The following is a 20000-nucleotide window of genomic DNA, read 5'->3' on the forward strand; positions in this document are numbered from 1 at the left end:
TCATAGGTTGTTTTATTTGTTGTTGCATAGACATTAATTCAAGTTGGACACATGCAGATGGACGAAAGACAAAAGACGGAAAGAGAAATGGGAGAAGACGAGTGGAAAGGACGGAGAAGTGAGATTAAAACACGCCGTCCACAGTTCATCAACGAGGTTATAAAAATAAGTGAGCTTGTTTAATACAACACGTCATCGGCGTCATCATCGTGTAAACAAAATACAAATGTAGTTGTTACAGGTGAAAGTACACACTTGTGCATATTTGTCTGCCAACGAGTGTAGTATTGCTTTTACTTCACGCTGTCAGTGAAGAGGAGTCTGTGTGTGTCTGTGTGCGTCAAACTAATTGAATCGGCAATTGTGTGTTTTCAGGCCTACGTGTGTGTGTTTGTGTTAGTGAGGCCAAGCAAACATGCAGCATTACTCCAGCTGGAATGAAAAAATAAAAGATTGGACTTCCGAATAAAAGCTGCTCCACCTTCGGCACAGAACTGGAAGAAGTAGAACAACGTGAACTTTGACCTGGTGTCCATCTGCAGAGAGAAGAGGCGCACTAATGTGCAACAATCACACGCATGCAAAACAAAGTACTGTCAGTAAAATGTACTGTGAGTGGGGGGGGGGGGGGGGGGGGGTACAGCATAAGTACAACATAAAGCATAAAAATATTGGAATTGGAAATATTCAAGTACCTCAATGTTCTCCACTTTGCGACCGATGGACAATATGGATATTTGATGAATTATGAAGATTCAGTTAAATAAATTCAGCAGATGGAAAGAATTTTGTCAACATGAAAATCTATTTTATCAACACTCAACAATTTTGTAAAAATGCTGCAACAAATTAGCATATTTTTTTTATAAAGTCTCAAAATGAACTAATAACAAATCAAGTGTAAAGGTTTCTGCGTTCTCATCACTTATTTGATGTCACCCTGAGTGGCGGATTGTCTTTACGTCTACAGGCTGCCTGGTGTCACACTGTGGTTCCACAGCCCACCTGATCGATCACAAGTATTGATCGATTGACAGGAAGCTGACATGTTGGTGCTGCTTCTCTTTACACATCACATGTAAATAAAAGTGTTGCACCTTTAATTTGGATGAAAATCCCCTGCAGTCTTATTCTGTGTCCAGCCCTTAATGTGACGTGGTGGTTCTACTTCATTCTAGTTCTGTGGATGTTCAGTCGACAGGCAGCGTCAAGACGTGTGTGTGTGTGTGTGTGTGTGTGTGTGTGTGTGTGTGTGTGAGCTCACAAGTGAAAACACTACTCTTCTATCCAACAAAACATCTGGTTATCAGCATAAATGTTCCGTGAACAACTATAAAAAAGAAGGTATTTACCTTGCAGCCACGTTGGGAAAAGGATCTTTTGTTTTCTAAAACTCTGAACGTAAAACTTCTCTGAATAAGTTAAAAAATAATTTAAACAACACATTTCAAATGAGAAGAAAACAGCAACAGACTTAAATCTGTTGTATGTTTTAAAAAACCATCAAAGAAAAGATCCGACAGGAAGCAGAAGGTCGTCATGTAGAAGGAGAAGCTCAGTGTTAGTGACCAGTGATGTAAATACTTCATATGAGTCAATAAATACGAGAGTATACAACAGAGTAAAGGGGAGCAGGAGATGGGAAAGGAGGCAGAAGCTAAATAGTCTGTATGGCTTTCACAGGCTTTTGTGGCCCAAATGACCCCTAAACATGGGCTGCGACCCGTAAGGGGCGGAGCTACGAGGGACCAAAAGCCATCAAAGTGGGATTATTGGAGGACCGGACGGGTTCATTACAAGGGGACGCGCTACCGTCCAATTAGCATCTCAGCGGAGTCAGAAAACCGGCCCACAAATGACTAGCGAGCCGACTGTGGAGGTTCAATGAGGCGGGACGTTTGGGCGGAGCCGGACGGACGCCGTCTGTAACAACGGCCGCTCCTAGCGGCGGCCTCTGAGCGGGTTGCCACAGTCTCTTCGTTCTCTTAAGGCGTCGAGCCCGGACGAGGTTCTGACCCCGAGCGACCCGCCGCGGTCACGCCTCAGACCCCGCCTGCCATCGAGCCACGCCTTCAATCTGGTTCCGATCCGCCCACTTTGACGGCGTTAAGTCGAGGAGGAAAAGCCGACGCGGCGGCCGAGGGGAGAGAAGTGAGAGAGTAGGAAGGGGAGAGGGGAACCGAAGGGCAATAAACGCGCCCGTCCATCAAAACAAAGGAAAAGACCTTCCGGAAGCTACCTCGCTAGCTCCGCCTCCTTTAGTACGGCGCAAACTTCTGCCTCTCCGGCTTCTTCATCCCGTTGGCCGAGGACGAGATCTTGGCCGTGTAGGACGCCAGCGCCGCGGCCGCCGCCGCGTGAGCCTGAGCCGGGCCGCCCGCCGCCGTCTGCATGGCACCCGGCAGCACGGGGGCGCCGACGGCCGCCGCTGAAGCGGGAGGGGAGGAGAGCGCCAGGTAAGGGAACGATTTCATCCCCAGGAGGCTGGAGAGGGGGAAGGCGTAGGGGGCGGCCAGCATTTGAGCGTGGGGCAGCGCGCCGCCCATCGCCGCCAGGGGGGAGGAGGAGGAGGAGGAGGAGGAGGCGGGGGGGGCGGGCTGGGTGAAGCTCATGGTCAGGTCAACGGGAGACGGCATGGAGGAGGACTGGGCAGTGGATTTGGCGGTCTCTAAACTGGAGGTGGGGAGGGACGGGGGGGGGTGGGGGTGAGGGAGGTGGAGGGAGGGGAAGGAGAGAGGTAAGGGGGTTTTGGATGGAGAAGGTTAGAGGGTTAAATAAAAGACATGTTAAAAAAAGACAAAAACGAAACCTAAAAGAAAGCAAACAGGATATTTAAAAAGAGTTAAAAAATGATTTGAAGGAAGTTTGACAGAAATCATAAGACAGGTGTGTTTGGCTGGAGGTTGCAACAGATTACTGTAGGGGGGTTCGCGGTACGGATGGGGGGGGTGCTGTATAAGTTGGGGTGATGGCTTGGGGGGGGCTTAGGGAGGAGGAAACAAAACCATTGTAGATTTATTAGGATGGAAGCTTCAGAGACACAAACACCAAAAGCTCCACGTCGGCGTTAGCGTCCACGTGCTAACGTCGGTTTCTTACAACTAACTATTGTCAGCAGATTGAACATGAATGACAGAACTCAACTTTAACCAAATGAGGAGGCTAACGCTAACACGAGGAGCTAATGCTAAGGCGACGCCTCGATGCTTCTGATGTTGGTTTCTTATCGACGGGCCCAGGTTGATCACGTGACCTGTCGCGGTGGTTTCCTCGTGCTTACCACGAGGTGATGAGGTACTGAGCCAGGTTGATGGAGATGGGCGTGCCGGTGATGGTGACGTGCCGGTCGCTGGTGCCGTCCATCTGGCTGCCGATCTTGATCTGGGCGCCGGACACCTGGCGGATCTCGTTGATCTTGGTGCCCTGGCGGCCGATGATGGAGCCAATCAGCTGAGGTGAGCAGAAGTGATCGGATTAGATGGGCAGGTGCAAGAAAGGAACAAATACAATACTATGCTTACAGAGTATTATAATAGGCAGTAAATAATCGTATCCACGATAACCGACGTATGTACATATATTAATAACCAAACGTCGGAACCAGATAATTGTCCAATCAAAGCCTGGGGGCGGGGCTTCAGTGACGGCGTACTCACGTCGTTTGGAATGAGGAGCTCCTGTGAGGTGGTTTGGGAGTTGGCGTCCATCCCGCCTGAGAGAGGAGGAGGGGAGGAAGGGGGAGGCGGGTGAGGAAGGGGGGAGGAGGGGGGTGTTTAACCAATTATCCTTTTCAAACACTTTTTCCCTCCACTCTTTTCCCTTTTCTTCTCTCATCCTTTTTCTTTCCTCTTTGTGACACTCAGTCCTGCTCTCCTTCCCACTGTCCTTCCTTTCTCCCTCTCTTTGTCTCCTTCATTCCTTCCTTTCCTCTCCCCTTTCACTCCTTTAACGCTCCCTTGCTCCTCTTGAAGTGTCTTATCTTATCTACCTGAGACACATTGGAATAATCGTCCGTCCGTTATAATCTGAATGTTTGGCAAATAGTTTGAGCCCGAATAGTCATCTATAAAAATGAACATATGACGCACACGTTATTGATTATCATCATCGATGCATTAGGTATTCATCGCTTTGATGGGAACCAAGCTCGTTTTAATCACTTTAAATTGGATAAATGTTATCTAAACGTATAAAAACACATGTGATATTTATGTTCTCAGTCATAAGGGACTTTAATATTAAAGTAATGCAGAGTAAACAGTAATTAAAGGGTTGGGTTGGGTTTTATTTCCTAAAGATAACAAGTTGTTTCCTATGAAGAGGGAGGTTTATTTTGAAAAGCTTCTCTACACGTGACAAGCAATCATTTAAAACGTATCTGGACATTAGCACAAATATGACTCTACTTCTCTGTAGTGACCAGCAGGGGGCGACTCCTCTGCTCCCATAGACGTCTATGAGGAAATGACTCTACTTCTCTGTAGTGACCAGCAGGGGGCGACTCCTCTGCTCCCATAGACGTCTATGAGGAAATGACTCTACTTCTCTGTAGTGACCAGCAGGGGGCGACTCCTCTGCTCCAATAGACGTCTATGAGGAAATGATTCTACTTCTCTGTAGTGACCAGCAGGGGGCGACTCCTCTGCTCCCATAGACGTCTATGAGAAAATGACTCTACTTCTCTGTAGTGACCAGCAGGGGGCGACTCCTCTGCTCCCATAGACGTCTATGAGGAAATGACTCTACTTCTCTGTAGTGACCAGCAGGGGGCGACTCCTCTGCTCCCATAGACGTCTATGAGGAAATGACTCTACTTCTCTGTAGTGACCAGCAGGGGGCGACTCCTCTGCTCCCATAGACGTCTATGAGGAAATGACTCTACTTCTCTGTAGTGACCAGCAGGGGGCGACTCCTCTGCTCCCATAGACGTCTATGAGGAAATGACTCTACTTCTCTGTAGTGACCAGCAGGGGGCGACTCCTCTACTCCCATAGACGTCTATGAGGAAATGACTCTACTTCTCTGTAGTGACCAGCAGGGGGCGACTCCTCTGCTCCCATAGACGTCTATGAGGAAATGACTCTACTTCTCTGTAGTGACCAGCAGGGGGCGACTCCTCTGCTCCAATAGACGTCTATGAGGAAATGATTCTACTTCTCTGTAGTGACCAGCAGGGGGCGACTCCTCTGCTCCCATAGACGTCTATGAGGAAATGACTCTACTTCTCTGTAGTGACCAGCAGGGGGCGACTCCTCTGCTCCCATAGACGTCTATGAGGAAATGACTCTACTTCTCTGTAGTGACCAGCAGGGGGCGACTCCTCTGCTCCCATAGACGTCTATGAGGAAATGACTCTACTTCTCTGTAGTGACCAGCAGGGGGCGACTCCTCTGCTCCCATAGACGTCTATGAGGAAATGACTCTACTTCTCTGTAGTGACCAGCAGGGGGCGACTCCTCTGCTCCCATAGACGTCTATGAGGACATGACTACTTCTCTGTAGTGACCAGCAGGGGGCGACTCCTCTGCTCCCATAGACGTCTATGAGGACATGACTCTACTTCTCTGTAGTGACCAGCAGGGGGCGACTCCGACTCAGTCTCTAGTTTCATTACAGCATGATGTTCATTTAGTGAATGATGGTCCATGTAGAGTCAAACAGACCATACAGCAGGGGACGCTTTAGGGCGGGGCTACACGCTGATTGACAGGTCTTCAACCATAAAGAAGGGACTATGTGATGTCACAGCTTCCTATTTAAAGTCCATTGATTCAATGGACAAAAAAAAAATCATCTCTGGGTTGATTCGTACAAATATTAAACTATCTTTAATCTTTTAGTATCTATTGTTATCTTGAGTTGTGTGTCTGTGTGTTTGTACATACCAGATAGAACTTGTGTAGCTGATTGGTTCATGGGGGCGAGACCCTGTTGCTGCATTGACAACTGGTGAAGCTTTGCTAACTAGAAAAAGGAGAAAGACACAGTGGTAAATATATATTTACCATATTATACATATATGTACAAATGGGGATAGCATCATAATGGCAGAGAATATGAATTGTTGACCTCTGAATGTGGAATGCCGTAGTGACTCTGTATGGCGTAGGTCTGGAACAGAAAAATGAAGAAAATAAGAGGAAACCAAAGATCTCGATTCTCTCTCTATCGCATGAGTTGTTATCTATTCAATAGATATTCAATCAATCATTCAATCAATATAAATTCAACTCATTTTCATATTCAAACTTAAGATTGGGGAAAACCTGCAATACAAAACATATTTGCTTTACTGTGAGTAATGACCGGGGGAGCTTCGTGTCTATTAGTGATTATGTGAAACACTGCAAACCTCTGCACATCATTTCATGTGTATTATTTATTATAGCAGGAGTTTACCATAAATCAAAGGAAAGTGACACCTGTCATAAAGATGATCAAAAATCATGAGGTAACAGATGACCTGCACGTTATATTTAGTGGTAACAATCTTTATTTTCATTCATTTCCAACCTTGTGTTGTGTGTAAGTTGATGTCGATTTTCCTTTAGTTTATCTTAGTTTTGTTTGGGTTCCACGTCTTCAACAAACATACATGTAAATGTTTTACACGTTATTTATTCTCCTTGATTTTTAACATCACTCCCTGAGGATATGACAGATTTCAGAGCAGTTATCAGTCATCAACTGCTGCTTCTGCCAAGTGAAGTCAAAGCTTCATGTGTTAAAGCTGCGTTCTCTGTAGTGACCAGCAGGGGGCGACTCCTCTGCCCCCATAGACGTCTATGAGGAAATGACTCTACTTCTCTGTAGTGACCAGCAGGGGGCGACTCCTCTGCCCCCATAGACGTCTATGAGGAAATGACTCTACTTCTCTGTAGTGACCAGCAGGGGGCGACTCCTCTGCTCCCATAGACGTCTATGAGGAAATGACTCTACTTCTCTGTAGTGACCAGCAGGGGGCGACTCCTCTGCTCCCATAGACGTCTATGAGGAAATGACTCTACTTCTCTGTAGTGAGCAGCAGGGGGCGACTCCTCTGCTCCCATAGACGTCTATGAGGAAATGACTCTACTTCTCTCTGGATTTATTCCCTCAGTAAACGTTGTAAACATGAGTTCATGGTCTCAGTCTCTAGTTTACAGTCTTCTTCAGTACAGCATGATGTTCATTCAGTGACTGATGGTCCACGTAGAGTCAAACAGACGGCTGCTCACTGATCGACAGGTTTTTACCAGAGACGAGACGAGAAACCTCAGACTTTTCAGCATCTCAGTATCCGCGGATTTGCTCGTAAATATTCATATTTCTATGCGCATTTAAATCTGTCTGCCCTGAATGCACAAACACATAAAAAGAAAATGCTGGTAGATATTCCCGTTCCCTAGCAACCGCGGCGCATAGTGACGGCCAACCCATCATGCCCGTCATCAATTATTAATAGAATTAAATTGGAATGTGTTAACGAGTTTAAAATCGACATAATTGATGAGTATTTTGTCAAAGCAAGAGTTCACTGGTGTTACGATGGTCACATGGATTGTGGGCGTCGCTCGTGTAATAAATAAATGAATCAGCACACTAACATGCTATTAACCGATCAGAGAGGGCTAACGGAGTCACGGCTGCGCTCCGGATGCTGTGATGGATCCACTCGGCCTTCAGCAGCGTTCCTCGCCGTTAATGACTGTTTGATAAAAGACCCTTTCAAACTCAAATGTTGTAAATACACATTTTAATTAACGACGCTGGACTCTCATGAATATTCATGTGTTTGATGCAGCATGGATCTGAGAGGGAGGCTGAAGGCTTCAGGCCCAATATGTGACTCAACAAGGGGCTTTAAACTCCATCTATCCAACATCCAACAAGATGATATCGAATTCTAAAAAATATATTTTTGAAATAAACCAATAATTCTTGTCAATGTAAATGTGTTACTAAGAAAAGAAATTAGACACAAATGTATTTGTACATGAAAGGGAGCAGGCATTTGTATTGGAAATAAAAACAGGATTCTTTACCTTCAATGTATCAAATAAGGATTAATATATTTAGATTTGGGTATAATATTTAAATTTGCTGTACTTCAACACATGTGTCCTCGTTTCTCATCACATGTTAATCTTTTTGTGACACTAACATATGACATCATCACTTATATGCACAAATTACTTCTAATTGTTTAAAATAACGTTACCTGCTAAACTTTTGCTTTCACTCTTAAATCTGCTAAATTAAATAGATTCTGAGTAATATCATCATTAAGAAGTAATAATCTGGAATGAGGGCTGCATGTGAGAACGAATGCAAACAGATGATTCACCTCTTGCAGCTTAAATTATGAATTAGAAGCGTTATTTATTAAATTAATATAATATACGCCATTATTTAAAATATTCTGTCAAACTATCACTTAATTTCTTATTTTTATTCTATTTACTCATTTCGCTTTTGACGAAACGTTTTCTTCTGTTTTTAAGGGTCTATTCACATATTGTTATTTGGACGCATTTGTGCCCATACGGAATAAAAAATATGAATAACAACATTGAATAAAATCATTGTAAAAGGGGGATGTTGATTGTTTTTAAGGCCGATTGTTGCTTGAAGCCAGAACATCTCAAGAAGGAGACTTCCAGCTCCCATCGAGAGGGTCTGTGTGTGTGTGTGTGTGTGTGTGTGTGTGTGTGTGTGTCTGTGTGCGTGTGTGTGTGTGTGTGTGTGTGTTGTGTGCGTGTGTGTTTGGTCACAGCATCTTTTTATCGGTACTCTGGTGATTGAGGTTCGTCCCTGACTCTTTGACCCGCTCGGCTCAGCGCTCCACCAGACGAGGAGGATCGGTTGATTTACTGCCGGCATAAAACAAAGCGCGGCGGCCATATTGAAAATGAGGATTTATGTGTTGACGAAAATGTCAAGAAAAATAGATGAATGAAAGCAGTGATATATTTTACACAATGAGGATCCTGCATTTCGAAATCCTTTAACCATATATTTTAAAGCAGGTGTCAAGTGTTATAAGACATGACCTTTGACCCTTGCCCCCCTCCCTTGCCCTCCCAGGTGGGCGTACTTGCTGGAGGTCCACTCCTCCCTGGGCCATGGAGAACAGAGGGTGGGAGCCGAAGTCCGACGCCTCGAACACCTTCGGAGACACAAGCAGAAGAGTCAAGAGGACCGTGGACTCCCTTTTGGGGAGTTTTTCCTGCGGCGATGAGAGCGTTTCTGGACAGAGGATGTCGCATGTGTACCGACTGAAGCCCTCTGAGCAACATTCGTCATTTGCAATTTTTGGGCTGGACAAAATAAAATGAATTGAAATTAAAATGTTGTGGTTCGATTATAATATACAAATATTTACACACACATATATATATTATATATATATATATTAGTGGTGGGCCGTTATCGGCGGTAACCTGCTGCGTTATGGTGAGACTCTTATCAGCGATAAAGAAGAAATACTGCCGATAATCTATTCTCAAAGTTGGGTTGGGAGCTGGGTCTATGCTACGCAAGCTATGATGATTTTCACCTTGATATTCTGGATGTTCACCTACGAGCGCGGATGTTTACTAGCCAAGAACGAGACGTGCTAGCATGGATGCAGCTACGAAGTCACCGGGTTTGCTTCAGGGAAAATTTATTTTTAAGAAGCTTCCCAATGGAAACCTCGACAAGACGAAGGTTGTTTGCACCGTGTGCAAACAGGAATTAGTTTACTGTAGAAGTTCTTCAAGTCTCAAATACCAGCTAAACGCAAAGCATCGCTTAGCTAACGCGGAAGATGCCGGGCCCAGCACTGATGCAGGGGAAGAGTCGTCGTCAAACTACTATGTTTGAGTGACACCGAGGCGAGCCCGTCAGCACGGCTCCATCGGCCAAGCTAACGAATGTCCTCGCTCAGTGGATCGCCACCAGCGTGGTAGAAGATGACGGGCTCGAGCTTGTTCTTCAGGCGGCCACAGGTGATCCGTCCTACAAACTACCCGCTAGGCGAACTATCATGAGGAGAATACGTGACCAGCACGCCCCTGGTCTCATGTGCCACCTGGCTTGAGAAACCTGTTCTCAAAGACTGACTTTTAGTAATTATTTGGGTAGCACACATCAAATGAGCCATTTTAATCTAGATTAATCTAGATTAATTCCAAGATTACAGTGAGATTAATCTATATTAAAGAAATGAATCTATGCCCCCCACTAATATATATAGATTAGTGGTGAGCATAGACTGTATATATATAGTCAGATGATACGGAATGACACCCCCCCCTCCCTCCTCACCTGGTTCCCTGACAGCAGCACGGTTCCCGGGCTCGGGCCGGGTCGGTACGGGATGGTCGCTCCCTTCGGCGGAGACTGAGGAGACAAGCAGAGGAAGAGGAAGTGGAAGTAGGAGATGAAGAGGAAGTAGGAGAGGAAGTAGAAGTATGAGAGGAAGAGGAAGTGGAAGCAGGAGAGGAAGAGGAAGTGGAAGTAGGAGAGGAAGAGGAAGTAGGAGAGGAAGAGGAAGTAGGAGAGGAAGAGGAAGTGGAAGTAGGAGAGGAAGAGGAAGTGGACGTAGGAGAGAAGGTGACCCTTGTAAGCTTTAGGTACTTTTTAACATGATCTTTTATTTGTTTGGGTGAATATGTTGAAGAATAATCAACTCAGAAATATCATCACATTATTATTTACTTTAGGACGTTTCTGTGTCACGGTTTTTATGAAATGTAAAAATGTACAAAGATAATAAAATAAATGTTTTATTTCCACCACTGTGAAATAATTACACTAATAATTCTGAATCATCAACATTAAATTAATGACATGCACATATAAAAACTAAATATTGTGGCGTTTTTTAGTGCATTTAGAATGATGACAAAAACCCCTTTATATTTTGATGTGGTTATCAGGTTATGATGTGACCTCTCGGCCGTAACGGAGTAAAATAACTGCTCGTTTGCATCGACCGTCCCTGCGGCAGGAAACTAACAGAACATTCATCCAAACACGGTCAAATTAAAACTTTATTATCACGCTGATTAGAAAAAGGAATCCAAGGGAGATCATGTGTTTTCCAGTTAGAAGGAGACTGAGGAAGGTCTTCTGTCACACAACTTGACACACACGCACACACACTCGCACACACACACTCAGCGGCGCGTACCTCGAGGATCACAGTGCAGATGAGTTTAACACACTGGATGATGGCGTCCTGGCTCCCTGATATCGTCACCTCTCGCTCTGTGGAGTTGGGAAGGAGGTCACCTGCCACCTGCACCTGGGCACCTGTCGTCTGTGCACACGCACACACACACGCACGCACACACACACACACACGCACGCACACACACACACACACACGCACACAACGTATAGCTGAACATTACGCAGTTCACGAGTGCTGATTTGAACAAGCAGAGGAACCAGAACCGGTTCCCCGTAACGTTGGACCCACCTCCCGGATCTCCTTGATCTTGGAGCCGCCCTTTCCGATGAGGGAGCCGCACTGGCTGGCCGGGATGACCAGCCGTAAGGAGACGGGAGGCCTGCTGGTCACCGTGCCGTTGGCCACCAGCGCCGAAAGGTCCTGGAAGAGAAAAACAGAACTCAGATGAAGTAATTAGCGTCACGTTGGACACGCATGAGAGAAGATGCTAAATCAAGCATGTGCAAAAAGTTTAATAAAAACACATCAAGTAGGAATTCATAAATTATTACAACTGATATTCCAAATTAAAAATGTACTATTTTTAAAACTTGTTTAAAACTTGTTTTTCCCTATTTATTAATCATTGAATAGTGCCTTTTATTTATTCATTTTTCATTTTTTTATGAAATAAGTATATCTATTGATCCGAATATCACTTTACTCTTTGCATTATATTTTTATTTTGGGACAATAATGTATGAAACATAAATATGTAAATACCATTAAAAACAGGTGAAACGGTGAACATCCCCATGTGACATCACCACGTCACATGACATCACACCGTGACCTCATCATCACATTTATTACATCACAGTCCTCAGTGAGTTTTCTTCTCTCTGGATTAATCTCACATCTCCATCACTGCTCCTCTCACGTTTCTTCTCACGTGTTCACATCTGCCGTCCTCCAATTCATCTAAAATATGTCTCACTTTCTCCCTGATTGAATCTTTGGGGTGTTGAGAAAAATCCATCATTGTGACATCTTCTCCTTTATATTTTACAGATGAAATCAGTTTGTATCCTTATGGTTCAAATGCACTTCAAGTCGCTTTGGATGTGTTGAAATACAGAAAGCAGAGAAATATAATCTATGTTCTTTATTTAATCCCTTTTTATAATCTCTCTATTTGTCACCTCGTGTCCTTCTTTAAACCTTCCAACTTCAGTTAAACATCCTCCTCCCGCTAAGCTAAAAGGGGCGGGGCTTAGCAGAAGGTCAGTGTGCATGCGTGTGTGTGTGTGTGTCTGTGTGTGTGTGTGTGCGTGTGTGTGTGTGTCTGTGTGTGTGTGTGTGCGTGTGTGTGTGTGTGTCTGTGTGTGTGTGTGTGTGCATGCGTGTGTGTGTGTGTCTGTGTGTGTGTGTGTGCGTGTGTGTGTGTGTCTGTGTGTGTGTGTGTGCGTGTGTGTGTGTGTCTGTGTGTGTGTGTGCGCGTGTGCGTGTTTGTGCGTGTGTGTGCGTGCGTGTGTGTGCGTGTGTGTCTGTGTGTGCGTGCGTGCGTGTGTGCGTGCGTGTGTGTGTGTGTGTGCGTGTGTGTCTGTGTGTGTGTGCGTGTGTGTGTGTGTGTGCGTGTGTGTGTGTGCGTGTGCGTGTGTGTGCGCGTGTGCGTGTGTGTGCGTGTGTGTGTGCGTGTGTGCGTGTTTGTGCGTGTGTGTGCGTGCGTGTGTGTGCGTGTGTGTCTGTGTGTGCGTGCGTGCGTGTGTGCGTGCGTGTGTGTGTGTGTGTGCGTGTGTGTCTGTGTGTGTGTGTCTGTGTGTGTGTGTCTGTGCGTGCGTGTGTGTCTGTGTGCGTGCGTGTGTGTGTGTGCGTGCGTGTGTGTCTCTACCTCCTCCAGCTTGGCGGCGATCATGCTGAAGGCCCTGAGGACGCAGTCCGTTGGTCCCGTGATGGTGATGATTCTCTCTGGACAGGAACCCTCTGAGATGTTGATCCTCGCACTGCTCTGTGGGCCACAGGGAGGAACAAGGGAGGGGGGGGGGTTGTGGGAAATTATTCATTTTGGGTGTGGGGGAGGGGGGGGGTCACATTGGGGAGGAAGCATGGAGGTGAGTTACGAGGGAGGGGGGAGGTCGATGGGCAGGAGGAGGCGGAGAGGAGGGACAGATATGTGGGAGGAGACCACACACTGCTCCCCCCTGACTGAAAGGAGACTCACCTGTGATGCGGGAGGAGAGAGAGGGATTAGGAGGAGGCTGGAGGGGAGGAGAGGGAGGGAGAGAGGGAGTAGGAGGAGGCTGGAGGGGAGGAGAGGGAGGGAGAGAGGGAGTAGTAGACGTAGTAAATCAAAGTTTTTCCAGGAGAGGAGGTGGACGAGGGGGGGAGGAAATGAAAAGGCGGTGAGAATATATTTGAGGAGATTAGAGGAGAGAGATTATTCCTGAAGACGACGATGACGGGAGGAAGACGGGAGGCCCGGAAATGAGAGGAGCGTTATTTTTATTATTTAAAGGAAGGAGGAGGAAGGGAAAGGAGAGTGAGAGCTAAAGAAGGGGGGAGAAAGGTGGTGCAAATATTTGAGGAGAAGGTGAAGATATCCAGAAGGTGCAGTAATATAGTACGAGGGGGGGAGGGAGGGGGGGGGCTCTTTAGAGGGAGAAATCTTAAACTAGTTGATTCCGTCTCTTTTGTTTCTAAAGTGAATCCTGAGTCACACGTGTTGATGAACACTGGCTTTTCAAAATAAAACCAACCAATTATGCATAAATTCAAATGCATAATTCATCCGTCCACTCTCGTCACCTGTCAATCACTTGTTTCATCCTTTCATCCAATCAGTAATCCGTCTCCCCTCCTTTCCTTTCCTTCCCGTTCTGACAACAGTTTAGTGGACTCTGTGTTTCTCTTGATAACGCGACCACATGCTGCTCTACCAGCTCAAGTAAACTTAATAAATACTGGTCTATTTGTTTAATGTTCCATGAGATGTGTGAACAAACCAGCTGCTCCAGATGCTTCCACATGTGGAACGTGATGAGTGGAAGGTTTGGTGGGTTTGAGCTGATTTATGGCTCTTCTGGGGAATCAAGGATACAAATAGAGAAATAAGAAAAATACACTAAATGTGTGTTCTGCCCACAATACTATGTAATAGACCATAGGGCAGGGGGCGCTTTAGGGCGGGGCTACACGCTGATTGACAGGTCTCTAATAGACCATAGGGCAGGGGGCGCTTTAGGGCGGGGCTACACACTGATTGACAGGTCTCTAATAGACCATAGAGCAGGGGGCGCTTTAGGGCGGGGCTACACGCTGATTGACAGGTCTCTATTAGACCATAGGGCAGGGGGCGCTTTAGGGCGGGGCTACACGCTGATTGACAGGTCTCTAATAGACCATAGGGCAGGGGGCGCTTTAGGGCGGGGCTACACACTGATTGACAGGTCTCTAATAGACCATAGAGCAGGGGGCGCTTTAGGGCGGGGCTACACGCTGATTGACAGGTCTCTATTAGACCATAGGGCAGGGGGCGCTTTAGGGCGGGGCTACACGCTGATTGACAGGTCTCTAATAGACCATAGGGCAGGGGGCGCTTTAGGGCGGGGCTACACGCTGATTGACAGGTCTCTAATAGACCATAGGGCAGGGGGCGCTTTAGGGCGGGGCTACACGCTGATTGACAGGTCTCTAATAGACCATAGGGCAGGGGGCGCTTTAGGGCGGGGCTACACGCTGATTGACAGGTCTCTAATAGACCATAGAGCAGGGGCGCTTTAGGGCGGGGCTACACGCCGTCTCTACGTGACCCTTATATGGTCACTTTCTTTTTCCTGGTTGTGTTCCCGTGACACACAGACTAAAACACAACTCTCTGTCCCTGAAGACAAACGTTTCTAAAACTATTCATCCCTTGATTGTTTTTCTGTGGATTGTTATGATTATTACGTCTTCCTGGCAGGCAGAGAACTAGTGAGGACAGTTGTCTCCTTGTTGACGACACACAGGAAGCAGCTGTGAGACTTATTTTAAAGACTCAGGAGGACTTCAGCAATCCAACAATAAGGATTTGGTGACACAACACCTCATACCGTGTATCCAGCGCACACTGTGCCTCACCACCTCTTTCTTCATCTCCTGTTTGGAGATGATCTCTTGAAGGCCTCACGTCTCCTTCAACCTATACGCATATTAACGAGTCACCGACGTGCCGCTTCCCTTCCAACGCAGCAAACATCTGAAGTTATGGATCCACCGTGTTTAAATATTCACGCGACTGCGGCAAGCGTCCGACGTTCCAGAGGAGGAATCCAACAACGTGACCACGGGACGAAGGTCCGACACGTAGAACGACGTCCAGCGTCTTATAATCAGCCAAATCTCACGGGAGCTCGTGAAATACAAAATGGGTTCTGTTGGTTTCTGAGTCTCTCTTCATCTCTCTGTCTTTATCTCTTCATCTCTCTGTCTTTATCTCTTTATATCTCTGTCTTTATCTCTTCATCTCTCTGTCTTTATCTCTTCATCTCTCTGTCTTTATCTCTTTATATCTCTGTCTTTATCTCTTCATCTCTCTGTCTTTATCTCTTTATATCTCTGTCTTTATCTCTTCATCTCTCTGTCTTTATCTCTTCATCTCTCTGTCTTTATCTCTTTATATCTCTGTCTTTATCTCTTCATCTCTCTGTCTTTATCTCTTCATCTCTCTGTCTTTATCTCTTCATCTCTCTGTCTTTATCTCTTTATATCTCTGTCTTTATCTCTTCATCTCTCTGTCTTTATCTCTTTATATCTCTGTCTTTATCTCTTCATCTCTCTGTCTTTATCTCTTCATCTCTCTGTCTTTATCTCTTCATCTCTCTGTCTTTATCTCTTTATATCTCTGTCTTTATCTCTTCATCTCTCTGTCTTTATCTCTTTATATCTCTGTCTTTATCTCTTCATCTCTCTGTCTTTATCTCTTCATCTCTCTGTCTTTATCTCTTCATCTCTCTGTCTTTATCTCTTTATATCTCTGTCTTTATCTCTTCATCTCTCTGTCTTTATCTCTTCATCTCTCTGTCTTTATCTCTTCATCTCTCTGTCTTTATCTCTTTATATCTCTGTCTTTATCTCTTCATCTCTCTGTCTTTATCTCTTTATATCTCTGTCTTTATCTCTTCATCTCTCTGTCTTTATCTCTTCATCTCTCTGTCTTTATCTCTTCATCTCTCTGTCTTTATCTCTTTATATCTCTGTCTTTATCTCTTCATCTCTCTCTCTATTTGCGTCCCGGTTCCCCTCATCGACGTGGAGGACACGTATTCCAGAGGGAAGCTCCACATCTTCCGTTTCACGGCTGTCTTCACCGACAGCTTCGACAGCCGAAGACGTGAACGTGACCAACATCAAAAATACGCCTTCTGATGTTTAACTCGCTCTCCAAAAATAGGCCGATATGACGGGAGGATTCTGATCAGAGGGGATTTTAGTGGAGAAGAAACGGCTCCCTGTTGTCTCACAGCTCCGGTACAGATTGGCACAGTATGGGGGGGGGGGGGGGGGGCGATAGAATGGCGAGGAAGGGGGGTAAGTGGCGCCGTCTTACCTCCTCTCGTATTCTCTTCACCGTTTCCCCTTTCTGTGGAGAGACAAAGATCAGAACAACGATGACAGTAAGAACATCGACGGTAGAAGAACTGAAGAACGGGACGAGGAGGAGCTGCGTCCGGACGGACGGCAAGGACCCCTCACACGACCTGTTGACCCCCATGCAGGCGGGCGTCGCCCCGTACAGGGCGAGGAACCGTGTGTCTGTAGCTGGAGCTGCTGGAGCTGCTACTCTTAATATTCTACGGAGATCTCTGCTTGGAAATGTGAAGGAAATATCTGAGGTTGAGAAGATGTGGAACTCACCTTGCCGATGATGCTTCCTACTTCCTGTGGAGGGAAGAGGACGACTGTTAATCCTCAGAGGACAGACAGAGAAACACGACGAGGCGAATCATTCAGATCTCTGCGTGGTTTAAAAACAGAAACACCTCTTTCCTCCTCCACGTGTTTTGAATGGAGAAGAAAAGGTGGAGGGTCCCCGTCTGCTTCGGGGTCCGAGGAGGAATCTCACCTTTCCGTGCATGAGGAGGCGCAGCGTGAGCGTGACTCCCATCGCTCCGTCTCCAAACTCCTGCTCGCAGCTCATGGTGGTGGTGGTGGAGGAGGAGGTGGTGTGGTGGGTGGAGGTGTGGGTGCACTCTGCCACTGGGAGACGCATGAAGGTCCAAGGCCCCCGCAGGCGTACGGAGGCGTCCAGGACTTCACAGAGAAACGTTTGGATAACCCGGCGGAGGAGAACCCTGATCCGTGATCTCAGGTCCTGGTTCTTTCACACTGTGTGGAGAAGGAGGAGGACGAGGAGGAGGAACAGTGACGAAGATTTAAGGGGAACCTCCAACACAAACAGACAAACGCACAAGCTTCACTTCAGAAGAATGAGACAAACACGCGGAGACGCCGGCGTCGTGTCGGTGAGGTTGTGGTGGAAGCGGATTCATGAGAAACACCCGTGTGTGTGCGTGTGTGTCTGTGTGTGTGTGTGTGTGTGTGTCTGTGTGTGTCTGTGTGTGTGTCCTCCATGTAAACCACAGCGTGTGTTAACGTCTGAATCCACGAGGACTCACCGATTGAACATTACGGAGCAGCAGGAGCGAAGTCGTTAAGTGTTTCTTAAGTGACTCGTTAACTTAACGATAAATTGGGATTGTGTTGTTGTTGTTGTTGTTGTGTTGTTGTAAAAAGCCTGAATGTTGCCGCTCCAGCGTGATGAAGCCAGAGCCCCCCCCCCACAGTATGTCTGTATCCTCACCTGCACCGACAGACAGAAGTAGGTCACAGAACACGATGCGCAACGGCTGCACGCGAGGCGACACAAACGCACAAACGCCAGAGAGAAAGAAAGAGCGCTGATGCTGAGCGAGGCTGAAGCGTTCCATCGGTGTTTCTGCAAGTCGCTGTGCAGGAATTCATAGTGTGTGTACTTTGAGTGTGTGTACTTTGAGTGTGTGTGTGTGTTTGGTTTGAGTGACGAGTGCACGTATGTGAGAGACATGCAGGTCTTTTGTGTGCGTGACAGAGAAGCTGAGAACAGAAACCTTTCAATTACTGAAACTCTCAGATGCTTCTGCACAAAGTAAAAACAGCTGCAGACACACACACACACATACGCAGACACACACACATACAAGCACACACACACGCGCGTACACGCACACACACACGCACACACACACACACACACACACACACACACGCACGCACGCACGCATGCACACACACGCACACACACACGCACACACACACACACGCGTACAGACGGGATTTTTAGTCAAACTAAGAGAAGGAAGAATAAATGTGAGACGTTGTCGTCCTGCAGATCAGCTGATGTCTTCATGTGTCGACATTAAAGCAGATAAAAAGTGTCCAATTGTTGTGCAGCATTAATCATTGACACAGCGTGTGCGCTCCGTACGGGACCTTTGCTCCTCATATTTAATACATTCATGCGTCCTTTTCTTCAGTGACCCAGTTTCCCGCTGCTGATGATTATTTCAGGAGCATGTAATGATAAATACATTTATATCAGTATGTGCATGTTCATGTGTGCACGCTACATGAAAACAAAAGCAACCACAGATTTGGTTTGTGTTGTAATTGTTCACACGGAGCTGCGTCCGTCTGTAACCACGGGGACGGAAACAGAAAGACGCGGCGTTCCTTCACCGACCGGTGGAACAAACCGGCTCAGACACATTTAAACTGACGCTGATCTTCATTCCGACGTGCGATTCAAGTTGAGGTGAGCGTGTAAAAGTCTAATTGTTATTTTTTGAAACAAAAAACAGAAAAGGATCCTGGGAAGTGAGAACACGTCCCATCAAAGCGAAGTGGACCTAATTTACGTAAAGTAAAGTTACGGAACATTTCAAGGCTGAAATGAATTTAATTCCTGAAGCCTGAATTTATCAGAAAGAAATCAGCTGAAATGAGTTTATCCACCTAATAAATACATTTAATTCATATTAATATAAACTCTTTATAATGAAAGAACATTCAGGTTGATTAATAGAAAATAAATCATCCATCAGGTAAAGTGAAATAAACCAATTGTTTTCAGCGACGTAGAAATGTGAAATACAACATTTGAAACGAGTGAATCGTGTGTTCATAAGAATAAACCGCTGAAAGATGTGAAGTGACCACTGCGTTATTAATTATTATTGTCATATGTTCTGTGTGACACGCGCATCGTAAACATTATGTTAAGGCATATATAAATATATATTAATATTATATATATATATTAATATATATTAATATTATATATATATATTAATATATATTAATATTATATATATATATATTAATATATATATATATATATATATATATATATATAAATATATATATTTTAAAGCACGGCACCACGACTGCACTGTTCTTTTTAACACACAGACGCACTAAAATCCCCCTGCTGCCCCCCCCCCCCCCCCCCCTCGTTACCGTCGTCTTTCTCTGGGGGAGAAATCAAGCGCTCACTGAGCCGCTCGGATCCAGAGACACGTCTCCCGTCTCTGCACGGACACGTCCTTTGGACAGACGAGGATAAATCAGGACACCGGAGACGGAAACATGGACCCCCCTCGGGGGGGAGGGGCCCTCTTCTGGGGGACGAACGAGCAGGAAGCGATGGACTCGTGATCCAATTAGACGCTCCGCAGAAGCAGAGCGCTCGTTGTTATCGGGCCCAGATCCGATAACCGGGTCCATTAAGCCGATTGGCGGCACCAGAGGGTCACGGGAGCGTTTGAGATGTTTGATTCATTGC

At 46.0% G+C, this 20000-nt stretch overlaps 1 protein-coding gene across 3 annotated transcripts in view; it reads right to left on the reverse strand.

The window, feature by feature from the left end:
* pcbp4 (poly(rC) binding protein 4) overlaps positions 1-20000 on the reverse strand; it is a 33217-nt gene continuing 13217 nt past the window's right edge. Inside the window, exons 2-14 of one of the 3 annotated variants that reach the window (XM_078092628.1) lie at positions 17244-17506; positions 17036-17059; positions 16728-16760; positions 13032-13148; positions 11450-11581; positions 11159-11287; positions 10291-10365; positions 9077-9148; positions 6070-6111; positions 5886-5964; positions 3657-3712; positions 3281-3450; positions 1-2673 (exon numbers count right to left, since the gene is read on the reverse strand). In XM_078092628.1, the coding sequence (XP_077948754.1) occupies positions 2259-2673; positions 3281-3450; positions 3657-3712; positions 5886-5964; positions 6070-6111; positions 9077-9148; positions 10291-10365; positions 11159-11287; positions 11450-11581; positions 13032-13148; positions 16728-16760; positions 17036-17059; positions 17244-17390 (1491 nt within the window). In that variant the 5' untranslated portion in view covers positions 17391-17506 and the 3' untranslated portion in view covers positions 1-2258. Of the gene's footprint in view, positions 2674-2763; positions 2984-3280; positions 3451-3656; positions 3713-5885; positions 5965-6069; positions 6112-9076; positions 9149-10290; positions 10366-11158; positions 11288-11449; positions 11582-13031; positions 13149-16727; positions 16761-17035; positions 17060-17243; positions 17507-20000 lie in introns of those variants that run through there. The other 2 variants (XM_078092629.1, XM_078092630.1) reach the window with 2 other exon arrangements.

The sequence above is a fragment of the Gasterosteus aculeatus genome, chromosome 17 (assembly GCF_964276395.1).
Source record: "Gasterosteus aculeatus chromosome 17, fGasAcu3.hap1.1, whole genome shotgun sequence".
Classification (NCBI taxonomy): Eukaryota; Metazoa; Chordata; class Actinopteri; order Perciformes; family Gasterosteidae; genus Gasterosteus; species Gasterosteus aculeatus.